The 27,965-nt window shown below is 43.1% G+C and overlaps 6 protein-coding genes across 6 annotated transcripts; 4 read left to right on the top strand and 2 right to left on the bottom strand.

The window, feature by feature from the left end:
- Positions 1 to 5: 5 nt before the first annotated feature.
- LOC6581514 (NADPH-dependent diflavin oxidoreductase 1) lies at positions 6 to 1,977 on the top strand. Its single transcript, XM_002007206.4, has one exon. It carries the CDS (start codon positions 80 to 82, stop codon positions 1,814 to 1,816), a length of 1,737 nt encoding a protein of 578 aa, XP_002007242.1. The 5' UTR covers positions 6 to 79; the 3' UTR covers positions 1,817 to 1,977.
- LOC6581515 (intraflagellar transport protein 122 homolog) lies at positions 1,861 to 6,234 on the bottom strand. Its single transcript, XM_002007207.4, has 11 exons — positions 6,066 to 6,234; positions 5,764 to 5,994; positions 4,255 to 5,709; positions 3,712 to 4,194; positions 3,373 to 3,647; positions 3,167 to 3,314; positions 2,903 to 3,103; positions 2,717 to 2,837; positions 2,501 to 2,657; positions 2,162 to 2,439; positions 1,861 to 2,095 (listed from the first exon to the last, which is right to left on the bottom strand). The coding sequence occupies exons 1-11, from the start codon at positions 6,128 to 6,130 to the stop codon at positions 2,000 to 2,002; spliced, it is 3,510 nt and encodes a 1,169-aa protein (XP_002007243.1). The 5' UTR covers positions 6,131 to 6,234; the 3' UTR covers positions 1,861 to 1,999.
- An 81-nt stretch (positions 6,235 to 6,315) lies between these two features.
- LOC6581516 (exocyst complex component 7) lies at positions 6,316 to 10,174 on the top strand. The gene is made up of 7 exons (XM_002007208.4): positions 6,316 to 6,585; positions 6,640 to 7,154; positions 8,442 to 8,506; positions 8,572 to 9,302; positions 9,363 to 9,685; positions 9,751 to 9,884; positions 9,960 to 10,174. Exons 1-7 carry the CDS (start codon positions 6,372 to 6,374, stop codon positions 10,060 to 10,062), a joined length of 2,085 nt encoding a protein of 694 aa, XP_002007244.1. The 5' UTR covers positions 6,316 to 6,371; the 3' UTR covers positions 10,063 to 10,174.
- On the top strand, positions 7,444 to 8,352 carry LOC26528168 (protein matrimony). Its single transcript, XM_015161884.3, has one exon. The coding sequence runs from the start codon at positions 7,583 to 7,585 to the stop codon at positions 8,156 to 8,158; it is 576 nt and encodes a 191-aa protein (XP_015017370.1). The 5' UTR covers positions 7,444 to 7,582; the 3' UTR covers positions 8,159 to 8,352.
- Positions 10,105 to 17,712, bottom strand: LOC6581517 (agrin). Its single transcript, XM_002007209.4, has 4 exons — positions 16,281 to 17,712; positions 11,301 to 12,333; positions 10,854 to 11,051; positions 10,105 to 10,789 (listed from the first exon to the last, which is right to left on the bottom strand). The coding sequence occupies exons 1-4, from the start codon at positions 16,375 to 16,377 to the stop codon at positions 10,246 to 10,248; spliced, it is 1,872 nt and encodes a 623-aa protein (XP_002007245.1). The 5' UTR covers positions 16,378 to 17,712; the 3' UTR covers positions 10,105 to 10,245.
- Positions 17,713 to 19,689: 1,977 nt separating this feature from the next.
- LOC6581518 (E3 ubiquitin-protein ligase CBL-B-B) lies at positions 19,690 to 25,475 on the top strand. The gene is made up of 6 exons (XM_002007210.4): positions 19,690 to 20,637; positions 20,702 to 21,109; positions 21,279 to 21,403; positions 21,469 to 21,590; positions 21,656 to 21,787; positions 23,747 to 25,475. The coding sequence occupies exons 1-6, from the start codon at positions 20,087 to 20,089 to the stop codon at positions 25,142 to 25,144; spliced, it is 2,736 nt and encodes a 911-aa protein (XP_002007246.1). The 5' UTR covers positions 19,690 to 20,086; the 3' UTR covers positions 25,145 to 25,475.
- The last annotated feature ends 2,490 nt before the right edge of the window (positions 25,476 to 27,965 follow it).

Raw genomic sequence — 27,965 nt, forward strand, 5'->3', positions numbered from 1 at the left:
TTTAGAACAACTATCGTGCCGGCCTTATCAACAGTTGGAATTACATAGCTTTTAAAAATTCTTGTTATTTTATTTAATTATGCGGCTTTTGGTACTTTATGGCAGTCAAACTGGCACCGCCCAAGATGTAGCCGAGCAGATATGGCGTGAGTCCCGACAATGGGGATTTCAGGGACCGGTACTCAGTCTGGAGGATTACGATATTCAACAGCTGGTCGAGGAGCGACTCGTTATCTTTGTGGTCGCCACCACCGGCGATGGCATGGAGCCCGACAATATGAAACAAGCCTGGCGCTTCCTACTCAAACGCAGCCTGCCTAGCCATTCACTGAGTGGCTTACAGTTTGCCTGCCTGGGACTGGGAGATTCCAGTTATTCCAAATTCAATTATGCTGCGAAGAAGCTGCACAAGCGTCTGCTGAATCTGGGCGCCAAATCCATCTGTCCCTTGGGCTTATGTGATGATCAACATGACTATGGCCATTTGGGCACATCGCTGGCCTGGACAGCGGAGCTATGGAACACACTAAGTAACACGTTAGCTGTGCATAAGCAAAAAGAACCGACGATAGTGAAGAGGTGGAACGTGCGTGTGATTGAACAGTCGCCTCCACTGGATGAGGACCGCCTACAGTGGACACAGCGGCAGGAGGCACACGTGTTTAAGCTAGCTGAAAATACACGCACCACAGCTGCAGATCATTTCCAGGACGTGCGTCTGCTGCGACTGGAAAGAAGCACAGAGGCCATAAGCTGGCAGCCTGGCGATGTGCTCGAGGTGCAGCCACAAAACAGCTGTGAACTTGTCAAAGATTTCTTTGATCTGCTAAAGGAGCATCAGCTTCAGTTCGATGCGAGCACCGTGGTGGAAGTGAGCAGTGCTCACGAGGATTTACCTCTGCCTTTGGCTTACTCCAAGCCGCTTTCGTTGCAGCAGGCAGCGAAGTATATTTGGGATCTGAGCGCTAGGCCGCGTCAAAGACTGCTTGAGGTGCTCGCCCAGAACTGCGAGGACGAAATGGAGCGCGAGAAGCTCTTGGAGTTCTGCAGTGCCGAAGGTCTAGAAGATTTGATATCGTATGTAAACAGACCACGTCGTATGCTGCTGGAGCTGTTGCAGGACTTCCGGCATGCCATGGCCAAACTGACGCTCTCTCAGCTATTCGAGATGATGCCTCTGATACAAACGCGCAGTTTTTCCATTGCATCCGATCAATCTGCCAAGACACTGGACTTGCTCGTGGCTGTCGTTAATTATAAGACCATAATGCACACTCCGCGCTTGGGTCTGTGCTCCAATTGGCTGAAGGACTTAGAGGTGGGCGTAGAGTTGCGTGCTGCCATCAAACCGGGCACAATGACCTGGCCGAAGGAGGTACAGACGCCCCTAATCATGATTGGACCGGGCACAGGAATTGCGCCCTTTCGCAGCATTATCCAAAATCGTTTGCATTTGCAGCAGTTGGGACAGAATGTGGGTCCCCTCGTTGTCTTCTTTGGCTGTCGGAACCGGTCGAAGGATTACCACTTCGTGGAAGACTTTACGGCATGGCAGGACAATAACTGTGTGGAGGTACATGTGGCGTTCTCGCGTGACCAGGAGAATAAAGTCTACGTGCAGCATCTGATCAAGCAGCACGGCGCACATCTAGCTAAACTGATTAGGGAACAGAATGCCTATATTTATGTGGCGGGCAGCTCCAACAATATGCCAAAGGCGGTCAGAGAGGCATTCATCGAGGCACTGGACAACGATGCGAGCTACATCGACCTACTGATAAAGCAAAGACGCTACCAAGAGGAAACGTGGGCCTAAGCCTTGACTGGGAGTGGTTCCAACTCCTCGACACAATAGACAAATTTGCAGTTTCTTAGTTTCTATTTGTTGGACGGATATGTTAAAAAAACATCACGTTTTAAATTAAACATAGGCTAACCTTCTAAATGTTTAAAATTAAAGTGTTCCTAAACAACGAACGAGCATTGTACTTTATGTTACTCAAAAGTCTTTCAGCAGCAAATCCGACGAGGTGCGACAGAACGGACAATGACCCTTTTGCAGGACCTGCAGCTCGAAGTCCTCCGCGTAGAACAACTGAAAATATAAATTGAAAATATGAAACTAACTCAGGTATGCAGAGATTCTGCATCTCAGTCTTACCAGCAGACACTCCGAGCAGTAGGTGACCTGAAGATCGGGCAATATATTACGATAGTATATGTTGCGTATGTGCTTATCCTGTCGCTTGAGTATTAGCACATGATTGGGATCTATGGCGCGCAATGCATTGCGGTCCAAGCTCAAGGGCAGCGCGGTGGCCACATCTTCATTAAAGGGATCCGCATCCTCGGCATTCTTGGCAGGTGCCAAAAGCAAGCGCTCCGCCTCGGCATCGCTGATGTCCACCTCCGGATAGAATTGTACTAAAGGCAAGATTTCTGCAAAGCAGCAAGGTTAGTATAAATATAATTGGATTCGATTTAGTTTAAATTTAATTACCAAACGAAACAAATGAAAATATGTAATCCTGTCGACAGGTGGGACAAGTATTGTTATTTAAGTGCTGGCTGTAATTGGAGCACTTATAGCACAGCGGCAGCAGCTCCTCGGGATCATTGAAGCCGCTCTTGCAGGCCTTGCTATTCAGGAAATTGAGCTGCCGATAGATAGCAGAATAAATCAAATACTTCGCCATATATTGGTAAGAAAACTTACATCGATTTGCTCCTGAACGCCCGCAGGTGGCTTAAGCGACTGCAAACGCTTGTTGACCAGCAGACACAGCTTGTTGGCCTGCAGCAATTTGGCCTGCTTGGCCAGCGTGAACAGAACAGAGCTGTAAGTGCATAACAATTAGTTTTCTACATATTTATATAAAAATATACACAGATAGACACATACAACATGCTGACGCCCTTTGGCGCGCCCTTGTGTTCCACCTCATTGCATATGAAACGGCTCACGTTGAAGAGGCTGACAGGCGAGTGGGTGGTAAAGGGTTCCTTCATATAGCTGAAGATGACGCTGTACGCATAGTAGACCTTAGCGATGCGCAAATGGTTTTTGTACTCGTTCAGATGATGATCAATGGCATTTTGCTCACTGCAAGAAACGGGAAAGTATTACAGGGTATATAGAAACAACTAGCAATCGTATAAAGCTTACGGTTTCTCGTGATAGATATCCAGATACTGTTTAGCCAGCAGCCAGTAGAAGTAGCTGGCATCCAGGTAACGCTTCTCGACAATGGCCGTGTTGCTCAGCTGCTTCAGCAGACGATTCGCGTCCTTGGTGCGTCCAGCCTTTAAATAGGCTGTGGAACAAAAGAAACAATGTTTATAAACAAGATTATATATTATGCTCAGACTCACCCTGATGCGCTTCTATAAACTGATCCGTTTCAGCCAGCCACTGCGCATGCTGATAGTGCACAGTGGGCAGCAGGTCGGGCAAAGCCTCAGCCAAACGAAACGCTTCTGCCCAATCCTGCACCTCGACATGCAGCTGCACCACCTGAGCCTCGTCGCCCAACTTCTTGAACATCTCAGCAGCGAGTGGCAAGGCTTTGAGCTTCTTCAGATTCTGAGCAACCGACAGCACAGCATCGCGTTCACTCAGACTCAAGCGGCGGCCAATGTCGTACAGACTGCAAACAGAGATATATATATAGTAATTCCTCTACGATCGATCTCATTCTCTCATTCACTTACACATCTGCCCAGCCCTGCTCGGCCACAATGTCTATTGCCTTTTGATGCTCGCCGGCGGAGAGCAGCAGCTCAGCCGCTGCTCGGGGTTCCTTCACGGAGTACGCCCACTCCGCACGCTTACGCACGAGCTCACGCTTCTCGGCTTCGCTGCCGTCCTTCAGATACTCCTGTGCCAGATCGAACATGCGCAGATCCGTGTACATTTCGAGCGCACGAGAGGTTTGATTGCATTTGAGGAACAAACGAGCGGCCTCTTTGAACTTGCCCGCAAAGGCGCAGCTCTCGCCGAGCAGCACCTCCTTGGGCACGGTGGCACGCTGCTGTTGCTCACGCAGCTCGCCGATGAGCTGCAGCCAAGGCAGATTGCGCACCTTGACATAAGCATCGCGTGCAATATTGATGTGCAGCGCCTCGAGAGCAGATTGAGCTAGGCCTTCCCAGTCGCTGTTGGTGACGCCAAGGCAGGCCACCTGGTAGGCCTCGCTGGTGGGAAGAGAAGGTAGGGATTAGACTGGATTCTTCTTAAGCATATTCAATACCTACTCAAACAAGCCCGCCTCGATGAACTGCCACATGGTGGCTCCCAGAGCCAGCGGCGTATTGTGCATTATGTTGCCGCGCAGACAAAATGCAGTTGCACCACACAGGCCCACCACCACGCCGTGCATATTCTGCGGTGCCCGCGGTGGCAAATTGCCCACTCGCACGCTCAGCCCGCCCGTGGTGTGCGTGTAGCAGAGCATTGTGTCCAGGTGCGTATTCCAAGTGACGCTATTCACGCCCACATCCTGATAGAGTATCGTATCGTTGAGCAAATCTCGCACCACCAGCCGTCCGGCATCATCGACAACCGCTATCTTGCTGCGATTCGCATTGATGTCCAGGCAACGCACCGCCGACACCGCCGTCGTAATCAGCAAAGGCAACGAATTGTTCAGGAATATGCGAAAGACTTGGCCGTTCTTCAGGCCCACCATGAGACCCTCACGACCCGGCGGACCGCCTGTTACTTTGATATAACGTATAAACGAGTCCATGATCCACTCTCTTTGCAGTGCGCCCTCAAAGTCCAGGCACTGCAGACGCTTCTCCTGGCACAGCACAATATTCAGGCCACAGACCACGAGCAGGCTGCAGTCAAACTTCTGCTGAATCTTCTCCTTCACTTTGTAGTGCATCGGCTGGTTCTCCGTGGAGCTCAGTTCGTAGAGCACCACACGCTCCGGCAGCTGCACGGCCAGGCGATTTCGATAGATGGCGATTTTCTGGACGAGATCACGGCACTTGATGCGCACCTTCTGGCCCGACATCAGATGCTGAATGATCACGTCGCACATGTTCTCGCGGAAGGCGTAGCGCTCCCGATACAGAGCATGTACCGTGCTTGAGGCTATGTTGAAGCAGGCTAGCGTGCCATCCTGACAGCCAATGGTATAGGACTGTCCACTGGGATGTAGTGCCACCGACCAGATCCACGAGTCGAAGCCATCCCCAAGGGTGCCCAGGCGAACGCCATCGCGTGTAAAAAAGTGCAGGCTGCCAGTGCAGCCGCCAACCACACAGAACTCGCCATTGGGAAAGTATTGCATGCAGAGCGGATCGAATCCTAGAGCGCGCTCCTTGCCAATCACCTGACCGCTCAGGGTGTGAAAGGACAGCGTCTGCCCCCAGTCGGCAACGGCAATGGTGTCCACGCTGCCAGCACCATTGACTGGACAGCACTGTACGCTAAAGACGCAGCTGCTCGAGCCACCTGGCCGATCGATGCGGCTCTTCTCCTCGCCCAGTTTACTGCGTATGGAAACACTGCCATTTGCCAGACCCAAGATCAAGTACTGTCCATCGTTTGTCCAGGCACAGCCATTGACGCGTGAGCCTATTTTATACTTTTGCACAGCCTTCTGATCCGCCGACCAAAAAGCAAAGTCCGAGGTGGAGCAGGAGGCCAGGTGGTGCGAGACAGGATTGAAGCACATGCACTGAATGGAGTCGCCGTGCCTGTTAAGATCTGAGCACTTAATTACAAGGCCAATTAATGGTCTATAAACTTACGAGTATTTCAGCAGTCCCTCCAGCTGCGGCGACCACACAATGACCATCTTATCTGCTGCACCGCTCGCAAAACGTTTGCCATCGCGAGAATAAACCACCGAATTGACAATATCCTTGTGCGCCTTCAATGTGCTCAGCAACGAGCCGTCATTTGGATTGTAGATGAGCAAACGCTCACCTGCTGCCACAACCAATTGGCTGCCATCGGGCGCATAGCAAACCGAATGGACGCTGGAAAAGTGCAAAAATGTAAAAGATGAACAGGTGTTCAATATAACTGGGAGCAGTCAGTCAGCTCTTACCTGGTATTCTCGTCTTTGGCATTCGGAAATTCAATGCGCTCTAACCACTTCAGGACGCCACGCATTTTCTTTAATTTATAGCAGCTGCATAGTTTTCAATTTCTTACATTTTATTTTTGTTTTGTTTGTTCCAAAACATTTGCTGCCATGGCAACCGAGCAGACAGGTAATCGATAACAGCGTAGTCGATAGTCGCGAAAGAGAGCTCTTGATGACATCGCGAATTCAACTATCGATGACAAACAGATGTTTTTTAGTACATACTGTGGGCGGTGTTGTTGTCATTTTACAGTCTATATCAAAACAATGAATAATTTGGATAGTTCGCTCCAAGCGCACAATAAATTGGAAAAAGAAACAACCAATTTGGTGCTGTTGAAAGATCGTGTGGACAAGTATCATGATCTCTCCACGCAAATGTCCAGCATACTCACTATCTTCGAGAAGCGTTTGGGCAACTTGGAGCAAACCATTTTGCCCGTCTACCAGGAGACGGAGCAGTTGCAAAAGAGACAACAAAGTATGTAAGTGAGATTGGTATATTGATAAATTAATTAAATGTGTCTGCTTTTAGATTTGGAGGCCACTCTGAACTGCCTCGAGAACGTGCTCTCTCACTACGATGTCTCCCAGGAGGTTTGCCAACTCATTCATCAGGGTCCCATTGAGGGCAGCATTGGCACATTTTTGGACGCCCTAGCCAAGCTGCGTGCCGCCATGGACTACTTTCTGCACAATAATTCGCAAAGCGTAGAGCTCGAGAATGTCACCAGCTTATTTAACAACGGCTGTGAAGGCCTCAATCAACACTACAGTATGCTGCTCAAGAAGCACAGCGCTCCACTGAAGCCGGTCGAGCTGTTGGACCTGATTTATATAGAGGATGATTCGTCGAGCGACGAGTTCACTTCGTTTCGTCAGCTCTCACAGAGCACACGAGAAGAGCTCTTCACCATTTCACACTGGCTGGAGCAGAATATGCGTGAATACACCCACATTTATGCAACGGAGCGTGGAGAGGTTGTGCTGCGCTCTCTACAGCTGCTAAAGGATCATCAGAAGAGCAGCAGCTGGGGCACCGAAGCATTGGTGAGTAATGCTGAGAGCATGAGGGCAATCTAACCTCAGCATACATACATTTTATATTGAGTGAAAAATGTTGACTTCCAATGTGAAGCATCTAACGGCAGTTTTCCCACTTCTAGTTATGTGATTTGTGAGTGTTAAAAATTTGTGTTTAAGTGTGTGAGTGACTTGTTCTGTGTCGATTTTATGTGTAGCCTCTCAAAACTTCCACATGAGAGAACTTTGCGAAAGCTCTCAATAGTGTCTCTTTAAATTGCATATGCAACTCTGTGCATATAACGGCAGTTTTCCCAAGTAACTTCCGTTGATGGCCACCATCGAAGCCATAATTCATTTTTCGCTATCCAACAACGTCTCGTGTCGTATTTGGAATTATTTTATTTAATTTTGTACGTGTTTTTTGTTTATCGTGTCAATTCAATACAATTAAAATGGCAGACTTTTGCACACCGAAAGAAATTTGTCAATTGCCGATGAATCGTATGCCCGATATTCACACTCTTTCCGTGGACAGCATCCATGTGCGCTGCTCCACGCCGATTGTGGGCAAGTTGCGTTCGCCAAACTTGTCGCCCATCCGAAAGGATAAGCGATTGAAAAGTCCTGCCTCGCCGATGATCTTTGCGAAGCAAATGCACAAGGCCCCACAGCATTCGGAAAAATCGGCAGCAAATCCTGTCAAGAACTCTGGCCTGGACGATGACAGCAACAGCAGCTTGAATAACTTTTTGGATGATTCGAGTGCCAACAGTATGGAGACCTCCCTGACCCTGGAGTCGCGTCGTCGTTCCATTCAAGCGGCCAATCATTCCTATGTGCTGAATCATGCCACGAATGTGAAGGAAGTGCTGCTCCTTGTCGGCTTGGAAACGTATCTGGATAAGTTCGAGGACTCCCACATAGATTTACTCGAACTGGTGTCCATGAAGCGATCAGATCTGAAGAGCATCGGCGTACGCAAAGATGAGGACTGCAATCGCATACTGGAAGCCCTCAAGGAGCTGTAATTGAGCAGCTTTTAAGGCTATCGCTGGCTGATATGCAAATTTCATTTAATTTTTTTCTTATTCTAATCAATTTTTGATGTGAAAAATATTTTTATACTAAAAGCTGTTTTAAGTCGGAATTAATTCGCTTGCCTTAAACCTCAATGGTTCTACCATTATATTATCATCAAATAAATTAAATCTCTTGCAAAAAATACAATGTATTTTCATATATATTCATACGAAATTCTTATAGAGTTTTATTTACTTGTATCCTTGGTCTCAAGAACTTGTTCTCTTGCAGCGACCACGTCACAGCGGACGTCAGAATGAACCGAAGAAGAATACCTCAGCCAGACTGCATCAAATGTGCGTACCTATTCCAGATACCCTGTAAAAATTTCCTACTCAATCTGTACTTAATATCCCTACAGTTTCGAGAAAAAAGCCAACAAATTGTATTTGCGCGCTACACAAACAATTGAACAGTCCACTGGCTTCTCGATTAAGAAAGCCTCCTCGCACACGGATCACCTGACCTCAGAGGATCTGCTCGACGGCGATCAGGAGCTGGACAAGTATTTGGTCATGTTGTTGGGCTTGCAGCGTCTGCTCAATTGGGAGCGCGCCATCATGCGGGATATAATACCACAGTCGAAACATAATGAAGTATTTGCCAGACTTGCCTATAATGCCATCGATCTGGTGGTCAAGGATGCGGATGCTATCACACAGCGCATCCTACGCTGCATTTCACGCAAGGAGTGGACCTCGGCGCTGGGCATCTTTTCGGCTCTGAAGCGGGTGATCCTGCTGCAGCCAGACATTGAGCGGACCTACGATGCCGCACAGCGGGAACAGTTGACCAAGGTGCTCAACAAGCTGCAGCAGACGGGCGCCAAGGCTCTGGAGCACTTCCTGGACGTGGTCAAGGGTGAATCAAGCACCAACATTGTGGGCCAGAGCAATGTGCCCAAAGATGCGACCGTGCATGAATTGACCTCCAACACAATTTGGTTTCTCGAGCATTTGTATGAACACTTCGATGTAATTGGCTCCATATTGGCGCAGGATGTGCTATACTCCACGCAGCTGGACACCATATTGATGAAGAAGGCGCTGCCTGGCGAAGAGCGCAACAAGGCGCTGTTGGCCATCTATATAAGTGGGCTATCTATATCCATGAGATAATAACTACCTTTACTTATATATCTTACCTTTACAGAGAAAGCTTTGGCGGAGCTCAATCTGTCCATCATGAACAAGTGTGAGCAGTACAATGATCAGGCCACCAAACATCTCTTCCGTCTGAACAATATACACTACATCCTGAAATCGCTGCAGCGCTCCAATCTGATTGATTTGGTGACGCTGGCGGAGCCGGAGTGTGAGCATAGCTATTTGGAAATGATACGTGAGCTAAAGACGAGCTACCAGAAGACCTGGTCCAAAATGCTCTCGGGCATTTACTCGCTGGAGGAGCTGCCTAAGCCAGTAGCCGGGAAGGTGAAGGACAAGGATCGTAGTGTGCTCAAGGAGAGATTTTCGGTATAGAGATATAATAGGAGAATTGTATATTGCAATCGGTTGTCTCATTTATACAATTTTTGTAGAATTTCAACAAGGACTTTGAGGAGGCTTGCAAAATCCAGCGTGGCATCTCCATACCCGATGTCATCTTGCGCGAAGGCATCAAGCGCGACAATGTGGAGCACATACTGCCCAACTACAATCGATTCTTTGAAATGTGAGCCACAGCTAAGATTATAACTATCCATAATCCATGAGCTATTCATAAATCTCGCACCCAACTCTCTTCTAGGTACGCTGGCGTGCAGTTCAGCAAGAATCCGGATAAATATGTCAAGTATCGACCGCACGAGATAAATGCAATGCTTAGCAAGCTCTTTGATGACTCCGCCTAAGGCCAGCCCAAGCCCAAGCCCATAGACCATAAGATCATTCCCTCAGCTTGTACGTTCGTTCGGCTTTTTAATTCCAACATAATAAATATTGATTTTTGTAAAAATTATCATACATACAATACGCAATAGAGAGTGTAGCCTAAAAAATATTAAATGCCATGTAAAATTGGAAGCAATTCCTTTCTAGTAAAGGAAATTGGTGGATGGCGCCTCGGGGCGTCCACAGGCGCCGTAATGCTGCACCGCCACGGTGCTATTGGTGCGACAATTCTCGATGTCCAGGAAGCAGTCGTTCAAGTACGTCTTGTTGTCGCTGCCGCAGACCGGCTCGAATTCGCGCGGACAGATGCGAGCGCAGCCCTTGAACTGGAAGGCGGCCAGGCAGCGCTTCAGTGGCACCACAAACACGTGCTTGCCGCAGTTCTCCTTGCGCATGTGGCACTCGGACTTGTAGAACTTGTTGTCGGAGCCGCAAACAAAATTCGGCGGCTGCGCATCGCAATCGGATTCACAGTCGGCGGTCAGGGCGCAGTTCTTCAGCGAGACCGGCACCACGCGCAGGTTGCAGGTGCGACGCTTGAATTCGCACATCGAGCCAAAGGTGTTGCCATCGGAGCCACAAACCGGCTGCTGCTCCAGATCGGCGCGCGTGCACGCATCCCCGCAGTCCTTGGCAGGCGAATTCAGGTCCGTGCAGGGGCCAATGTGGGCCAAATTAACGCCGCGTCTGAGTTGATAAGAGTTGATTATGCTTAATAAACGACTTGCAGTTGGCATCGATCACTACTCACAGACAGGTGGCGTGGGCCAGCTCACACTCGTTGTTGTACGTCTTGGCATCGGTGCCACAGAGCTTGTCGTTGCGCTTCGAGCTGAAGATGGAGCCAAACAGATTGTTAAAGTCCTTGCATGGCGGCAGCTGCTTGCAGCGGGTCAGACGATTCTTGCACTTGTCCATGCTCATCTTCTGGATGGACTTGCGCTGTGGTCTGTGGGAAGAAATTAAATAGTCAATCAACTTTTTTTGAACTAGCTGAAAGCTCTTATTTCTATACTTGAAGAGACATTGCTTAAAGCTTTACTATGCAGCTAAAGCTCATTGGAGCTCAGCTTAAATTTGATAAATATGCAAAAAAGCTTTTACAAGCTTGAGTACGAATTTGGCTTAAATGTGCTTTTAAAGCTGTAACTCTAACTCTAACTTTTAAGCTTTTCAGTCTTGTCTTCATTTCACTCACCCGCAGTTGAGCATCTTCAGCTCACAGAGCGAGGAATAGATGTTGCCATCGCTGCCGCAGACATATTGTGAGGTGGCATCCGCATCCGACTTGGGACACTCGGTGGGGCATGTCTCCGCTGACTGGCTGCCGTGTCGTTCCTGTGGCATGCAGAAGGACAGCGGCACCTCGAACACGTGCTTGCCACAGTTGGTGGAGCGCATCTTGCAGGGACTCGCATAGAGCCGGCCATCCGAGCCGCAAGTGGGTCGGGCCACACGCCAGCAGGACTCGCGGCACATGCGCGTCGACTGGCAGTGCTTGCGACTGGTCTTGACGACGCCCTGGCCACAGGTGTGCAGCTTCATCTCGCAGGTGGAGTTGTAGACATTGCCATCGGAGGCACAGATGGGTCCATCCTTCGGCGCACTGTTGCAGTCCACGGGACAGGATTCGCGCTGGGCACTCGTGTTGCTGCAGGGACCCACATGCGAGAGTTTGACGGCCGCCAGGCCCACGCGGCACGACTGGACGCGCAGCATGCAGCGATTCAGATAGGTGCGTCCGTCGGTGCCACAAACGGGATCCTTCTCCGTGCTGCAGCGATGCTTGCAGTCGGAGCCCTTCGAGCGCTCGCAGCCGTCGCGCACATCCTTGATCAGGGAGACGCCGTTGCGGGAGCAGGTCTTCTTGCGCAGCTCGCACAGATTGGCATAGATGAGGCCGTCGCTGCCGCACACGGGCTCCGCGCCCACCGTCAAGCTGGGCGGGCACGAGCGGGGACAGGTGTTGGTATTCGCGCTGGATGCACTGGCTCGGTGCTGTCGCCCCATGGACAGCTGCTGCTGCTGCTCCAACTCCTCCTGCAGCAGATTCTCCAGTGCTGCAGCCGCTGCGCCCGGCGCCTGCATCAGCGTGGCCGACAGCTCGGGCTGTGCATCCTGCCGATAGTTGATCAACAGCGAGTCCGGCGCAGCATCCGCGTTGCGATAGCGTATCACAGGCGCTTGTGCCGGCAATTTGATGATTTTAATGGGTGAATCTGTTACGGCGCCTGCAGCGAGACAGAGAGAGGCAGAGAATGAGTGAATCAGAGAGAGTTCAAGTTATTCTGAGTTGAGTTTGTTTTGCTCGGCATGCGGAAGAGCTGCCACGGGGCATACAATTTACGGATTAGCTTCGAGTGGGCAAAAGTGTTTTACGCAGTTGCCCCTCTTCCAGTTGATGCTGTTGCCCCATCGTGTTGCGCACGTGTCGTGTCACGCACGTACAGGTTAAGCAGCAACAGATGAACGAGCTGGACACTCTTAGGTGCGATATATAAAGATGTATATGAAAGGCTTAAAATAGTTCTAAGGCGTAGATAAGCTTAGGATGTTTTATTATATTTATTTATTATTTTTATTTGATTTATTCAATTGTTTTGCTATACCAACATATATGTTACTATTAATATATACATATATATATTTTTTTTTTTTATTTATTAGATCTTTTTTTAGTTATTCATTTATTTTTTTAAATTTATTTTATCTTATTTTTATTTTATTTATTTTTAAATTTTATTTTTAATTATTATTTAATTTAAAATTTTTTTTTTTAAATTATGTATTATATTATTATTATTATTTTTTTTTTCAAGATGTTATTATTATTTTGTATTTTCAATGAAAATTCTTAAGCTGCTCACACAATTCGCTTTGATTAACTTCTCCCCTCACGACGCGTCGTGTCACGCGCCCAGCCGCAACTAGCTGACGCAGCCCCGCCCCACCACTAGCGATTATTATCAGTTGACTAATTCCCGTATAGCGAATGTGGCTTGCCAGTTAGTTGAGCTCCGCCGAGGCAGCTTTTGCGTCCGCAGAGATCCACGCTAACGGCACACAGCCCACACACGCGAAAGAAAAAAAAAAACCTATTTAGTACATATCAAATGACCTCCATCTATAATTGCGCTTGCTAATCCCCAAAGCAGAGATCTCGGAGACTATCTTAAAAAAAATAATAAAAAATAAAAACTGAAAAATAAAGAAGAAAAAACTGCAAGTGAAATTTTCACAACTAATTGCCGCAGCGGCAACGGCCCAAAAATTTCTGTCCACATCGAAGTTGGAGCTGGAGTCGTTCTCTTGGATGCTGGCCTACGTTTGGGCATTGTTTGTAAAGAAAGCGGAGGAAATAGACAACAGACACAAGACACTAGAGAGCCAGCAGCATTAGCCAGAAGAGTAGAAAATCTATTAGCTGCTGCTGCGGCTGCTGCGATTGTTTGCTTGAGATAATTGAACCCACGTTCATTATTTCAATTTGTAGCAGCTGCGTTTAAAAAAAAGCGAAAAGATAAACAATGAAAGAAAAAATACAGCGAACGCCATGAGTTAATCCAGACGCAGTCGCATTCTCAGCTTATTTAATGGCCACAAGTAGAGAAAATTAAGCGGCGTTAGAAATTAATACAGACATCAGAGTGCCATGGACTGGCGCGCATTCCACATCCGAGCTCTGCAGTCGCAGTCGCCGTCGCCGTCGTAGTCGTAGTCGCCGTCGCAGTCACAGTCGCTCTCTGACATCGGCTCCTGCTATCGGATGCCATCAATTGCAACAACAACAACAACAACAAATCGCATAACGTATAATTTTCAAAAGTGGCAAACAACAACAACAGCTACAGCTCGATGCTGTGCAGGCTCAAGCCGGCACAGCAAAAGCAGACATGATATACATATGTATGTATGTGTGGTGTGAGTGTGTGTGTGTGTGTGTGAGTGTGAGTATCGCTGCTGCCCCCACATATCATGATGCTATCTGCACACTGGCGCAAGGCTGAACATAAATTCAAATGCAGAAATGCAAAATTAAGCACAAGCGAAATTAATCAAAATTTAAGTTGAGATCTGAAAGCTTTTGTAAAAATGTACTATAAAACGTATATGAGAATTGCATAGAAAAGAATTACCAAACTAAGAGACTAAAAGATTTTGATTTAATGCTCAATAAAGACTTATAGAAATGATAAAGTAAATGACAATAGTTAAAGAAATATTTCATTATACTGAATGAAAAACGAAAAAAAAAAAAAAAAAAAAACATATTATTACCCATGTAAAACTATTTACGCAATATACTTAGCATAAGAAACTGACACAACAAATTAAATACATGTCATGGAGTGGGAACGCCATTAAAAGAAGCTGAAAGCTTTACTTCAAGCCAATAGAAAAGCAGAAGATTTAAAATTGGTATAGACTACTGGTATAACATGAACTAATTGGAAAAAGGGAAAGTGTTCAGTAGAGTTGGGAAAGTGTTAGCCTAACTTATTAAGGCCTGCATAAAAGCGGAAACAAAAACGCAAAGAAACTGGGGATTTAGGCTAGGCTTAACGCTTAAATAAGTATATCCATTTTTCAAATTATTTAGACAATGAGAAGTTTCATTGAAAAAATAGAATATAAAAGTATTCCGCGTATAGAAGATCGCTGTATTAAACAAAAAAAGCAATCCAATATCTTATATTTTTTTATCTCTTCAGGTCTTTGATCTCAGTAGTTCGTTTTGACGGCATTACGAATATTTTCTTGAAGAGCGCACATCATGACGAATCTAACATAATTAAAAGAGTCCAAGATAATCTAGCTCTTTATATATTAATAACTCAACAAACAATTAAAGAAAAGATTGCAGATTACTGATTACAGATAATTATCTATTTAATGCATTAAAGAATTATAAATAAATTTTTTTTAATAGGCTGGAACAGAGCTCCATACGATTCTAGATCGAGATCACTATGGCAAGAGGCCGCAACAACTTAGTCATCATCATCTCAAATTGATGATAAATGGAAAACAATGTCGTGATCTTTGCAGAGCTGAAAGAATTTCTTGATTTCTGATTTCAATTAAATGACGAACGTGTCGAACCAGAGGCAAAACGCTTTCAGCAATTGCCACCGAACAGCGGGTCAAACTCTTTAATGATGACCTCATAAGGCAATCAAACCAAATTGTTGGCTGCACTCCACACACACACACACACAGGCACAGACACAGAGAGTGAGTGAGCATTTTGAACCACGGTAAACCCCAACCACTGCGGTTCGAGTCTCTGCTGTGTTTAATGAATTTATTTGAATGTTGGACAAATTGTGCACGACGGGCGAAATTTACGAGCCTTTACTTTTACGCTGTACGTTCTGTTCGAGTGGGCACTGTGCAAGGGGCCAGCCAGGGGCATCATGGGCACATGCCACAACGTGTGGAGTTGAGCGGCGGGTGGGGGGCGGGCAGAGGTGGAGCTCCAACTCTGTGATGTGTGTCAGTTTTACATTCACTTTGTACTCGTACCTTAGATATTAATTGCTGCTGCTGAAGACAACAGTCAAGACATTGTTGGCCTTTCTACTACGAGCCCAAAGCCCCCCGCAAGGCACCGCTTACAGTTAGTTAGCTTAAGTGCACAGTAAACACACCCAAATGAAAACTTATAGAAAGGAGAAGTAATTTAAAATAACAAAAAAAATATATATGTATATATATTTATAAATAAAAAAATGATTTGAATGCAAGCCTAATGGAACTTAGTGTCTTAAAAATATATAGGCTTTTTACATAGAATTAAATTTAAAATATAGGTACACCTTATTATTAACCTATTATAGAAACCTGCTGAAATTGAGTATTTTATAAATATAGGCGATGTTTATGCTATACATTAAATAAATTCAAAAATTATAATAATTTAAACATTGGCCTATTTATTTTTAGATAGTGAAAACCCAAGGAAATTAGGTGTTTTATAAATGTTACAGGTAGCCCGTGCATATGGCACATAAAATTAAATTTAAGCTGTATATGTATATTTATATTTTAATGCAATGCATTACATTCATTATTTTTTATTTATTTTGTATTTTTATGTTATTTTCATTGTAATTTACTAAACCCAAATGCTTTAGCACTTATCGAGCACTAACTGTATTACACTAACATGACTTACCATTAGTGAGCATTGCCGTTAACATGCATGCTAGCAGTGCGCCAAACAGCTGGCGCTGGAACTTTAGCCTAAAGCGAGTCTGGAACGGGCACATCATTTTCACTGTCGACTGCACTTTCCTGGCCTAGCCTAAACGAAGTGAAGGAAGACGTAGAGACCGACGAAGACGAAGAGTGCGACGAAGGCAAAGTCGTGCGTGTGTATGTATGTGTGGATATGCGTGACTACGACGCTTTCGCTCGTTAACAATTGAAATAGAAGCAGTTGCTATTGTTGTTGTTGTTACTGCGAGTGCGACTGAGGCTGCGACGGCTGCTGCGACTGCGACTGCGACTGCGACTACTTCTCAAGTTCAATACCAGCTATGCGACGGCGTGCAAAGATCACGGCGCACACGACTTGGAAGAAAGTTTTCAACAGTAGCTGTAGGCAGCGCCTGTGCAAGAGAACTGCTGCAGGCTGCCAGCTGTGGCCGTACCTGAAGCTGAAGCTGTAGCTGAAGCTCAAGCTCAACGACGTCAACGACGAGGGCTAAAGCTCGAATTAACGGTTTTTAGCGGTTAACGTTTGGCTCATTTGGTGTGTTCTGTGCGCCGCCTGCGTTAATTCGGCTGCCTATTAAACATTAAAGCGAGACTTGCGGTAATTACGCAAAGAGCTCTATATAATCTGCTGGTAACTCGTCTCGCTATGACTTCTCGCACAATGTGGCATAATTTCTTTTTTATCGCCCTGCCTTTAGTTGTTTGTTTGTTACTTTTTTTTGTTGTTGTTATTTTTTCCTTTTTGCACGTTGCTTTAATTCGATTTCAATTACGACTGTGTTTGCCTTTTGAAGTTTACCACAGTTACCGTTTGTTCAGTCAGCTCGTTCGTTCGTTCGTTCTTCTTCTTCGTTTCGCTTCTTTTATACTTTGCTCTTTTATTTTTATTGTATGCACACAAAATATCTTTTGATAGTCTCTTTCGGGGCGGGCACTCGAGTTCTTTTCTTCAGTGTAGTTCGTTACTCTTTAACCGTAACCGTTTGAATTTGACTTTTTTGATGCACGCTCGTTGAGATTCGCATGCGAAGTGACTGATTCGCTGTGATGCGATGTTCCGTGCGCTGTCGACGTTGACGTTGACGCTGGACGTTACAGCGGCTGCATTATTTATTGTTGTTGGTGGATTGATGCTGGACTGCTGCGTTTTCAATGAATGAACACACACACACACTCATGCGCTACGTACGCTCGCAAACTCTCACACACGCACACGAACGCGAGCTTTGCCTTTTTACACATTCATAAAATTATAGGCTTCGCTTGTAGTTGTTGTCGATGCTGCTCCCTGTCTTTTGTTGCAGCTCCAGCTCCAATTCGACTGTCGGCGACAAACAAAAATCTTAGCTGTTGCGACTGCGCCGTCGTACCCAACGACACGAGAGAAAGGTTTGAATGACACTCACACTCGAATTTGCAATGCCATTTATATGAGTGAAAGGCAGTCGCAGCGCAGCCGCAGCGCAGTTGGCGTTAGTCGGGCGCCGCACAGTGGACTATTGAGAGAACCTATACGAAAATTATGCACTTGCCAGTAGAAGGTGATTTTTAAAATTTATTTTATGCACAAAATATTAAAAATAGTTTAAACTTGATAAAAAATTTACAAAATATATTATTATTATTACGGAATACCAAAAAATCGGAAATGAAAAATTATATTTAGTGAAAATATTTTAAAATAAAAAATGGGAAATAAATAAAAATAAAATCGAATAATTTTTAAATAAGTGTTAAACACAAATAAATTTATAAATTTATTTTAGTGTATATGCCATATTTTTATAAATATCATATATGTATAAATATCATATTGTTTAAATTTTTACATCGAATGAAATTTTCTATACAGGAAGCTCCGACACGCCAAAATATTGATAGCTTGCTGTTGCTATCTCAGCACACTGTGCAACGCCTTCGCAGTGCGGCGCTTTGTTCGCTGCGGCTTTGACTGCGCTTTAGCCATTGATTAAATGGAGTTGTCGGTATTTAAAATAACAACTTGGTCATGTTGTCTAGCAGAAACCTAATCGGTTTTGCGTACAAATTTAATTTGCCAAAAGTGGCAGCAAAATGCAACCAAATAGGCGAACGGCACATTTGAAATTATAACACACACATCGACTAGGCAACTGTGCAGGCGGTACAGACAGACGGACGGACGGACAGACAGACGGTTGCTTTGTCGCCGTAGAAAGTGCGCACTGAAGCTGGAGTTGGAGTTGGAGTCGGAGACGGAGTCGGCATCGATGTCGATGCACAAAAGCCGCAGACGTTGCTAGCTGGAAGCTGTGTTTATAGACTTGTCGACTTTTAAGCCATAAATTTTACGCCTGAGTGGCGTTGGCGAATAAGGGTCACACATACACCAGCACACACACACACAGACTCACGCACCCATACGCACACATATGTATGTATGTACATAAATAGGTGAGCTTTGGCGGAGAGTCGCGTGCATAAAGAAAATTTGAGAGCTGCAGCGCAGCAGCTGGCAGAAAAAAGAGGTCAGTAAGTGAATGTTTACAGTTAGCTTTTGGGCAGCCAGACAGCGTAAGCGGCATAATGCATCTGACAGCCATGACACAGCAGCAGCAGCAGCAACCGCCCAGAACTAATGCCACACCACTTCCAAAGACAACAAGAAATAAAATCAAACACAAAAATTAATTAAAAGAAAGCCTCGAGTAAAAAAACCTTTGGCAGCATTGCAATTTCTTTTTGGCCATAACCAAGATTTGATGTCGTGGTTGCCAATAAAAATGGAAAGTGAAAATTGTAGCTGCAATGCCTGCATGCATATTAAAAACAAAAAACAAAATAGCTACAAAGAAAAAAAAAAAAAAAAAAAAAAAACAAGTGTAATAAAGATAGAAGCCAAACGCAAAGCAATAACAACGGCCACGCACCTGTTCTGCAGGTCGTGCGAGTTTTCATCGGCTCTAATCACAGGCTGAGCTAAAACGCCCGAGTATTATATAAAAAGTGATGATAGAGGAGCACTGAAATTATATGGCAAAATGGTAAAATCAAAAGTGCTTGTTATGAATGCACTTGTGAAAATGTACCAATTTCGAATTTGATGAGCCAGTAGCATACATAGTTATTTGCCATGCTTTTCACTAATTTCTAGTTTTCTTTACAATCTTATGCTAATTGTCCAACAAATTGGCAAAGCTCGTTAACGTTTATTTTCTCCACTCAATTTTCAAAAAGTAACAGTCTTAATTTATTAAGTCAGCACTGGCAAAGCAAATTTGCGTTACTCTTCGCATTTTGCAGCACTGCAGTAAGTGTTGCTTTACACGCCCATCGATACTTGCCAAACTATCGATAGTTTTGTTTAACATCGCTACCCACACACACGCACGTACTAGCACACACATGTACGCACACAGCCACACTCATTGAAAAAGTCAGAGAATTGTGTGGGAAATAAAAATCGTGTATAACTAACTGCGAAACGCGCAAATTGTGCAAATGCGGATGCCCAGTGCTAAAAGCAAAGTGAACGTGTTAATAAAATCGGATGCGCTGGCTGTTTGGGCAGCTAAAAATTCATGTTGTCGCTGTAACGCAGCGCACTGAGTTAGTGAGTGAGCGAGTGTGCGTGTGTGTGTGTGTGCGTGCGTGCGCCTATGTGTGTGTGTGAAGAGTGAAACCTACAACTTTACTCCCCAAACCAACGGCCACACCAACAACAACGACGTCGACGACAACAACAACAACAGCAGCAGCAGCGCAGCAGTGTTGAGAGAAAAGATGGCGACGAGTCGCACCAGTCGCATACAATCACAACCAAAAATTTTTCCTTCAATCTTTTCGAAATTACATGGAGCAATATCGGAAGCGTGCGTCTCACAGCGTCTATCCACGGACAAGAAGACGCTGGAGAAAACGTGGAAACTGATGGACAAGGTGGTCAAATTGTGCCAACAGCCTAAAATGAATCTAAAGAACAGTCCACCCTTCATATTGGACATACTGCCGGACACGTATCAAAGATTGCGTCTCATCTACTCCAAGAATGAGGATCAAATGCATCTGCTCCATGCCAACGAACACTTCAATGTATTCATCAACAATCTAATGCGTAAATGCAAACAGGCCATCAAACTCTTCAAGGAGGGCAAAGAGAAAATGTTCGATGAGAACTCACATTATCGTCGCAACCTAACCAAACTGAGTTTGGTCTTCTCCCACATGCTCAGCGAGCTTAAAGCTATATTTCCCAATGGTGTCTTTGCGGGCGATCAGTTTCGAATCACCAAAGCCGATGCGGCCGACTTCTGGAAGAGCAATTTTGGCAACAGGTAAGTACATACACCTCATTCAATTAAACAGACAATCATCACAGTCTAATTGTCCTTGGTGTAGTACCCTGGTGCCTTGGAAAATCTTTCGTCAGGAACTGAATAAGGTGCATCCAATATCATCTGGCTTGGAGGCGATGGCACTGAAGACAACAATCGATTTGACGTGCAACGATTATATATCGAATTTTGAATTCGATGTGTTCACACGACTGTTTCAGCCTTGGGTCACATTGCTGCGCAACTGGCAAATTCTGGCCGTCACCCATCCCGGCTATGTGGCCTTCCTCACTTACGATGAGGTGAAGGCGCGCCTGCAGCGCTACATCCACAAGGCGGGCAGCTATGTCTTTCGTTTATCCTGCACACGACTGGGCCAATGGGCCATTGGCTATGTGACGGCCGATGGAGAGATCTTGCAAACAATACCCCAAAACAAATCGCTGTGTCAGGCGCTGCTCGACGGGCATCGGTAAGGAGATTAGGATTAAGGCTACCGATTAATGCTGAGATCAGAGAAAGTATTTGGTTAACGTTTAGATATGTGATAGGGAGAAACTTTTAAATATAATTTATATATGCTTAGTTTATTCCATATACTAATTACATTCTGCTTCTCCCCTACCCTATTTCAACTTTAGCGAGGGCTTTTACTTATATCCAGATGGCCAGGCCTACAATCCCGATTTATCCTCCGCCGTGCAAAGTCCAACCGAGGATCATATAACCGTTACACAAGAGCAATACGAGCTGTACTGTGAAATGGGTAAGTTTTGGTGATGTAACTAACGATTGATCAGCCTAACTAAATTTCAACTTAAACCCTTGCAGGCAGCACCTTTCAGCTATGCAAAATCTGCGCAGAGAACGATAAGGATATACGCATCGAGCCTTGCGGGCATTTGCTATGCACGCCCTGTCTCACAGCCTGGCAGGTGGACTCGGAGGGACAGGTAAGCTAGTCACATAATTAACTGATCCACTAATTTAATGCCCTTTCAATTTGTGCACTCAATAGGGTTGTCCGTTTTGTCGAGCGGAAATCAAGGGCACCGAACAGATCGTTGTGGATGCATTTGATCCACGCAAGCAACACAATCGCAATGCAACGAATGGACGACAACTGCAGCAGGACGACGATGATACAGAGGTATAGTTTAGAGCAGCGCTTATCAAACAGACAAAAGAAAAAAAAAAACAAAAACAAACAAAAAAGAAACCATAAGAAAGCCTTTGACGCCTGCCCCACGCTGCCCGCCTGTGCTGCCTCTCTATCTCTATCTCTCTTATATATACATATAATCTTATTATATATATATACATATATATATGTATATATATATAAATTTTAGTTCGTTTATATATACATTATATATATATATATATATATATATACATAGACGTTCTATTTATATATTAAGTTTAATGTTTAGCGATTTTGATTTATTCATACGTAAATTATTAGCTACAATTTTTCATTGCAACTAACAGAGCTGTGCGCACACAAAACGAGAAACGCAATCATTTCTGTATAGTGTAATGTTTAATACGTGCATATTTATATATATATGTATATATGTACGTATGTCTATATATGCATATGCGCTTGTATTTATGTATTTATGCGCCGAGCGGAAGTTACTCATCAGTCGCTTATTATTACTCTTTTCTGTTTATCAACGCTCGCTTGTTTCTGTCGGTTTTGTTTGTGCACTCTTTTCTCTTGCTGTGTTTTTGTTTCGTTTTGTTGATTGCTTCTACTTCTTCTTTTTCTTCATTCTACCCTACTACAAAACAAAATTCATTCATTCATTTGCGCTCGCTCGCCTCTGTTTATGAATTCATTTGAAGCGTGTGATTTGATTCTTGAACAACTATGATTTATATATATATGTATATGATGAAAAGAAACTGTATTTGTATTATGCCATCTGGCACTTGTGCACCTTTTGTAAATACCTTAGATCTTAGTGAAACGAAACGAAACGAAACCTGTATTTGCACTCCGTTCTTCCTGCAGTATATAGATCTATATATATGTTTATGAGCCTCTTCCATTTATATACAACAAAATATCTGATCTATTTTCACACACATTTTAGTTTATGATTTGATACTTCCAAAGATATGTTTAGTTCATCATGGTTTATAATATTTTTGTGTTTGTTTTTAGTTTTTGCAAATCGGTTTTCATATAGATTTTATACATATATATTTTTGTATGTGTGTGTGTTTATTTTTTTTGTAAGCAGCGCTGCAGCTGCCCTAAGACTGTAATTTATTAATAATAATATTTAATGAAAAATCAAAAACAAAATGGTCAAGGCCAATGCATATTGTATAATTATTATCATTATCATTAACACTATTGTAATTTTTTTATAATTATAATTATTATCATTATTTTTAGTGTAGTTAGTTTTTAGTTTTTAGTGTTTGTTAAATGTCACAAGCCTAGGCCAGAATTTATAGAAACAAAAAGAAACAAATTTCAAAGTATTAGCAAAAGGAAATCGACAATGTGTATGTGTGTGTGTGCGTGATTGCGTGTGTATGTGTATGTCTGTTTGTTAACTCTATTCATTCATTATTATTTAAACAATTTCGGCTCAAGTTTTGTTTCCTTAACATAGGCTTCAGCTTACATCGATTTAGCATATTTCAATTAATAATTAATAATTATTTATGTTTTAATTATGTGTATATATATAAATATATATATACACTTCGTGCAAGTACATTTTCTTAGAATTAATTTTTGATTTCCTTAAAACAAAAACAAAAAAAAACTGAACAGCAGAAAAAATATATATATATGTGTATAAATATTTATAAATATTGGTTTCAATTGTTTCATTTCGTTCAATGACTTTGTCTACAGTTATTCTCGTTGTTGTTGTTCTTGTTGTTTTTGCTCCTGTTCCATTATTTTTCTACATTTTTATTTGATATCCTTGTTGCTGTGCATGTTCGAATCAAAACTTTGACTTGCAGCCACTTTTGCTCTAGGGGCATGCCATCTAACCCACTCTAGACACACTCTAGACAGGCAACCCACCCAACCACTCAACCAACAACAATTTGACTACTACAAACATCCCTACTCCAGGACATGGGCGACTTCAATATAGCCACCAGTTCGCTGCATGCGCTCAGCACCTCGGCCGCCTCGCAGTCGTCCATGGAGAAGCACAGTCCGCACACATCGCCGCGGCTGGGCAGGCGCAGCACCACGCCCAGCCTGATGGCGGTGCAGAATGATCTGTATGCCGGCGGTGCGGCCACGTTCAGTCTGCCCAGCGGCAGCAGCAACAGCAGCAGCAGCAGTAGCAACAACAGCAACGCCGGCGGCAACTCTGCAAATTGCACGCAGCAGCAGCAGCAGCAACAACAGCCACAGCCATCGGCACCGCCTGCTGCTGCTGTGATCAGCAATGGTAATGCATCCACGCAAAAGTCAACGCATCGCATGAGTGCACCGCTGATGGGCTGCAGTGTGAACAACTCCACCTACGGACAGAAGTTGCCCGGCTGCAAAGCGGAGAGCGGCTCGAGTGGCGATACGGCCTCCATTAGCTCCTATGCCATACTACAGAATCTACAGGATAATGCCAGCTCCAGCTGCACAGTGGCTTCAGCTGCAAGTGGTTCAAATGCTGCTGCTGTTGCTACTGCTGCTGCTGGTGGTGCTGGTGGTGCTGCAGTGGCACCGCCCTTGCCGCCACGCAAATCGCCCGGCATGGAGACGCCAGTGAAGCCAAATGCGACGCCCTCGACCAGCAAGAGCATCGACAACATCCAGTGCAGCTTGGACAATGTGCCGCCCCAGACAACGGCACCGCCCATACCGCCGCATGTGAGCAGCAGCGTGGACACCCTGGCCGAGGACTTGATGCGACAGCAGTGTATTGCGAGCAGCACCACGTCACCGGTGCTGTCGCTGCTGGACGAGATGGTGGAGGTGGGTCCGGCAGAGACCATAAGCGGTGTCATCGATACGCGTCCCCTGGAGGCGCGAGGCACGCTGCCCAGCAGCAGCACCACCAACATTGTCGCCACCGCCGCCAACACCAGCAACTCCAGCAGCAGCAACAGCAGCAACTCCAACAGTAGCAGCAGCAGCAGCAGCAATTGCAGTGGCTCACAGGATGCAGCCACCTCGCACTATACGCAGCTGTGCACCACCACGACCAGTGCTGCGGCTCTGGCAGCTGCCGCCACGCTGGCCAATGGCAAAAAGTCGACGCTTAAGCAGCCAACGCCAGCGGCGAATCCTCTCCAGCAGCAGCAGCAGCAGCAACCGTTGCTCTATGCGAACGTGACGATCAATCAAAAAGACTGCGGCCCCACTGTGCCCTATGAGAATATCAATCTGGAGTATATAGCGCGCCTGATGAATGCCGGCTACTCCAAGGAGAATGCCATCACGGCTCTGGGCATCTCGAGGAACAACATCGAAATGGCTGGCGATATATTGCGCGAGTTTGTCTCCAAGAATAGCGCCTAAGTGCCACCACGCCCACCCAAAAGCCAAGCCAAGCCCCGCCCTCTCCCGCCTCACCCTCACCCTTTTCTCTCTCTCATATACAGTGTGATCCCAGGAGGAGTATTGTTGATGATGTTAATGATGATGATGATGAAGAAGATGATGATGATATGATCCCAGAACAAAGCAAAAGGCAAATGATAAATCATAAGCATAAATTTAAATTTTAAAGTTAAAACAAAGCTCTCATAGCGCGCTCTCGCTCTTTCTAACTATATCTAAGTCTAAACTCTATATAAATATATATATATTTATATAAATAAAGTTTCTCTAAAACGCTTACTCCCACACACACACACCCATACATACATTCAAACTTCATTTAGACTTACGCTACACACACACACATGCACACCCATTCTTGGCTTAGCCAGCACAAGCAATTAGGCATTACAAAAATAAAAAAAATCGTTCGTTCTCTTTAAAAATTACAAAATTAATATTTAAATATTAAAAGAAAAAATGAATAAAAAATTTTTAAAAAATAATTCGTCAAATTCTCACACTATTTAAAGCAAAACCAAATTGAAGCACAAACCATTTATATCAAATATAGCTATATATATACATACATATGTATATATGTATTAAGACGTATCTACTTCCTATTAAGTAAACAAACAAAAAATATGTATATGCGAAATTTCTTAAGTGCAGCTCTAAATGAAACAAATATTTGCCCACCCCGAAAATGAACAAGATATAAATTTTTTATATTTATTATGCGCTTCAATTAATAAAAGACAACAACAAAAAACCCAAAAAAAATAATTTTAAAAAAATCATCAATAAAGTTTAAAAACAAATTTTAATTGGTGCATCGGCAATCATAATGAAATAATCATAGTAACACAATTTAAAAAAAAAAATAAATAAAAACCAAATCCAACATGCCTTTGAAGTCGATCTATAGAATCGGCCCTAAGTTTACTGATTTGACGGAAGAACAATTGACACACCAATAAAAAAAACTTACCATGATCCGATGCACTATCTCAGAGAGTTTACCTCGATTTTTTATACAAAACTCAGATGTTTTTTGTAATAATATATTATATAAGTCGAAATACCCGAGCGAACGATTGAAGCAGATGATGAACAACAACAAAAAAGATATCCAGGAAACCAAGTGTGTATTAAACCCTTTTTACTGAATTTATATATATGTATGTATGTATAAGCATATATATATATATATATATTAGTGCGAATAATCGTTTTTTTTTTTTTTAAATTCGTCGATAAAGTTCTTAACCCAACACGCAATTTTTTGACATATACTACTAAGCGATATACACATACATATAGGCGATATAATCATAATAAAACCAAACAACAAATTCGAGAGAAATCAATGCAATATTCACTATATATATTATAAAATATATATATAGATATATAAACAAATCAATGCAAGCGCAAAAAGTTTAGTACTAACATATAAACATAACCTCAAATCGAACTATTTATGAAATATTTGAATTTTAAGATTCCGAACATAACAAGTAATATACAAATAGCATAGAGCATAGCAACAAAAAAAAAAAAAAAAAAAAAAACAAAAAAAAACGAAAATGAGTAAAGTAAAAGAGAAAGCGGAGTCAAGTCAATAACATAAAAAATATACAAATCAATGTAGGAACGTCTGAAATTAAAGGAAGAACATTAAGAGCAAGTGCGATACCATACCATAGTCATGTCATATAATCCAGAAATATTAAGCAGATATAAATTATTCTTATAAATAAAAATAAAAAAACAAAAAGAAACCTTGGCAAAGTCGTTTGTTTCTTAGTGATAAGGATTGTAAATAGCAAAGCTTTAAAAATTAAAGCCTAATGGGATATTTTGTTTTAATATTTAGGGTTCGTAAGCGACTTTATGCTTTATTATTACATATTTTTATTAATTTATTATATTTAGTTTTTTATGCCGTTTTAAAGTTGAATTATTTTTCGTTTTTTTTTTTTTTTTTTTTTTTTGGTTTTTGTTTTTATTTAGATAATAAAAAACGGATCTAGCTTGTAGATTTAATATGTTGTATGTTTTTATGTTTCAATAGATAATTCCCCTGTACAAATAAGCAAAAAAATAAAGTAAAAAAATTAAATAGCGAATGAAACCTGTAAATTGATTTTTTATTTGCTATATTAAATTAAAAATTTTTAAAATATGGTATGCTCATAAGTATAATATTTATTTACATTTACTATGTAATTCAAATAATTTAAAAAAAATATATATATAATTAATTATTTTATTGTAATAATAAATGATCAGAATATTTGTATGTAAATAATGTTGAATATCTAAAAAATATTTTTTTCTTAGTTTTTTGTACCTTTACCCAACGCATTTAAACACATCTTGTTTTTAGCTTTATTGAAATATGTATTTATTTTTTAATGTTTTTTTTTTTTTTTTTTTTTTTTTGTTTTTGTATTTTTGTATTATTTGACTTATATAGTTTGCGTTTTTGTATTTTTGCTTTTGTTGTTTTTTTTTTTTCGTATTCAAGCACATATGTATTTGTTTTTTTGTTTTTTTTTTTCATTTTTTGTAGTGTATTTTTACGATTTTTTTATGTTTTATATTTTATAAATAAGGATTAGTTGCTGTTCTGTTTGTTGTGTCTGTGCTGTTCATTTCATTGCATTGCATAAATCTCTAAACGCAGAGTATCTATCGCGGCATATCAGACGATAGATATATACACAGATATACATATATGTATGTGTATATATGTTCGTTTAATAGCGATATACATATTATAAAGTTACAA

The sequence above is a fragment of the Drosophila mojavensis genome, unplaced genomic scaffold, assembly GCF_018153725.1.
Source record: "Drosophila mojavensis isolate 15081-1352.22 unplaced genomic scaffold, ASM1815372v1 contig_74, whole genome shotgun sequence".
Lineage (NCBI taxonomy): Eukaryota > Metazoa > Arthropoda > Insecta > Diptera > Drosophilidae > Drosophila > Drosophila mojavensis.

What these genes read in the sequence shown, in the direction of transcription:
- LOC6581514 (XM_002007206.4), top strand. Translation starts at nt 80, where the DNA reads ATGCGGCTTTTGGTACTTTATGGCAGTCAAACTGGCACCGCCCAAGAT.
- LOC6581515 (XM_002007207.4), bottom strand. Translation starts at nt 6,130, where the DNA reads ATGCGTGGCGTCCTGAAGTGGTTAGAGCGCATTGAATTTCCGAATGCC. An exon ending in CCAAAGGGCGTCAGCATGTT is followed by an intron (nt 2,838 to 2,902) that starts GTATGTGTCTAT and finishes ATGCACTTACAG; the next exon opens with CTCTGTTCTGTTCACGCTGG. An exon ending in ATTTTCATTTGTTTCGTTTG is followed by an intron (nt 2,440 to 2,500) that starts GTAATTAAATTT and finishes GCTGCTTTGCAG; the next exon opens with AAATCTTGCCTTTAGTACAA.
- LOC6581516 (XM_002007208.4), top strand. Translation starts at nt 6,372, where the DNA reads ATGAATAATTTGGATAGTTCGCTCCAAGCGCACAATAAATTGGAAAAA. An exon ending in GTTGCAAAAGAGACAACAAA is followed by an intron (nt 6,586 to 6,639) that starts GTATGTAAGTGA and finishes GTCTGCTTTTAG; the next exon opens with ATTTGGAGGCCACTCTGAAC. An exon ending in TCAGCCAGACTGCATCAAAT is followed by an intron (nt 8,507 to 8,571) that starts GTGCGTACCTAT and finishes ATATCCCTACAG; the next exon opens with TTTCGAGAAAAAAGCCAACA.
- LOC26528168 (XM_015161884.3), top strand. Translation starts at nt 7,583, where the DNA reads ATGGCAGACTTTTGCACACCGAAAGAAATTTGTCAATTGCCGATGAAT.
- LOC6581517 (XM_002007209.4), bottom strand. Translation starts at nt 16,377, where the DNA reads ATGATGTGCCCGTTCCAGACTCGCTTTAGGCTAAAGTTCCAGCGCCAG. An exon ending in AACGGCAATGCTCACTAATG is followed by an intron (nt 12,334 to 16,280) that starts GTAAGTCATGTT and finishes GTCTCGCTGCAG; the next exon opens with GCGCCGTAACAGATTCACCC. An exon ending in CTGGCCCACGCCACCTGTCT is followed by an intron (nt 10,790 to 10,853) that starts GTGAGTAGTGAT and finishes TTATCAACTCAG; the next exon opens with ACGCGGCGTTAATTTGGCCC.
- LOC6581518 (XM_002007210.4), top strand. Translation starts at nt 20,087, where the DNA reads ATGGCGACGAGTCGCACCAGTCGCATACAATCACAACCAAAAATTTTT. An exon ending in AAGAGCAATTTTGGCAACAG is followed by an intron (nt 20,638 to 20,701) that starts GTAAGTACATAC and finishes TCCTTGGTGTAG; the next exon opens with TACCCTGGTGCCTTGGAAAA. An exon ending in AGGTGGACTCGGAGGGACAG is followed by an intron (nt 21,591 to 21,655) that starts GTAAGCTAGTCA and finishes TGCACTCAATAG; the next exon opens with GGTTGTCCGTTTTGTCGAGC.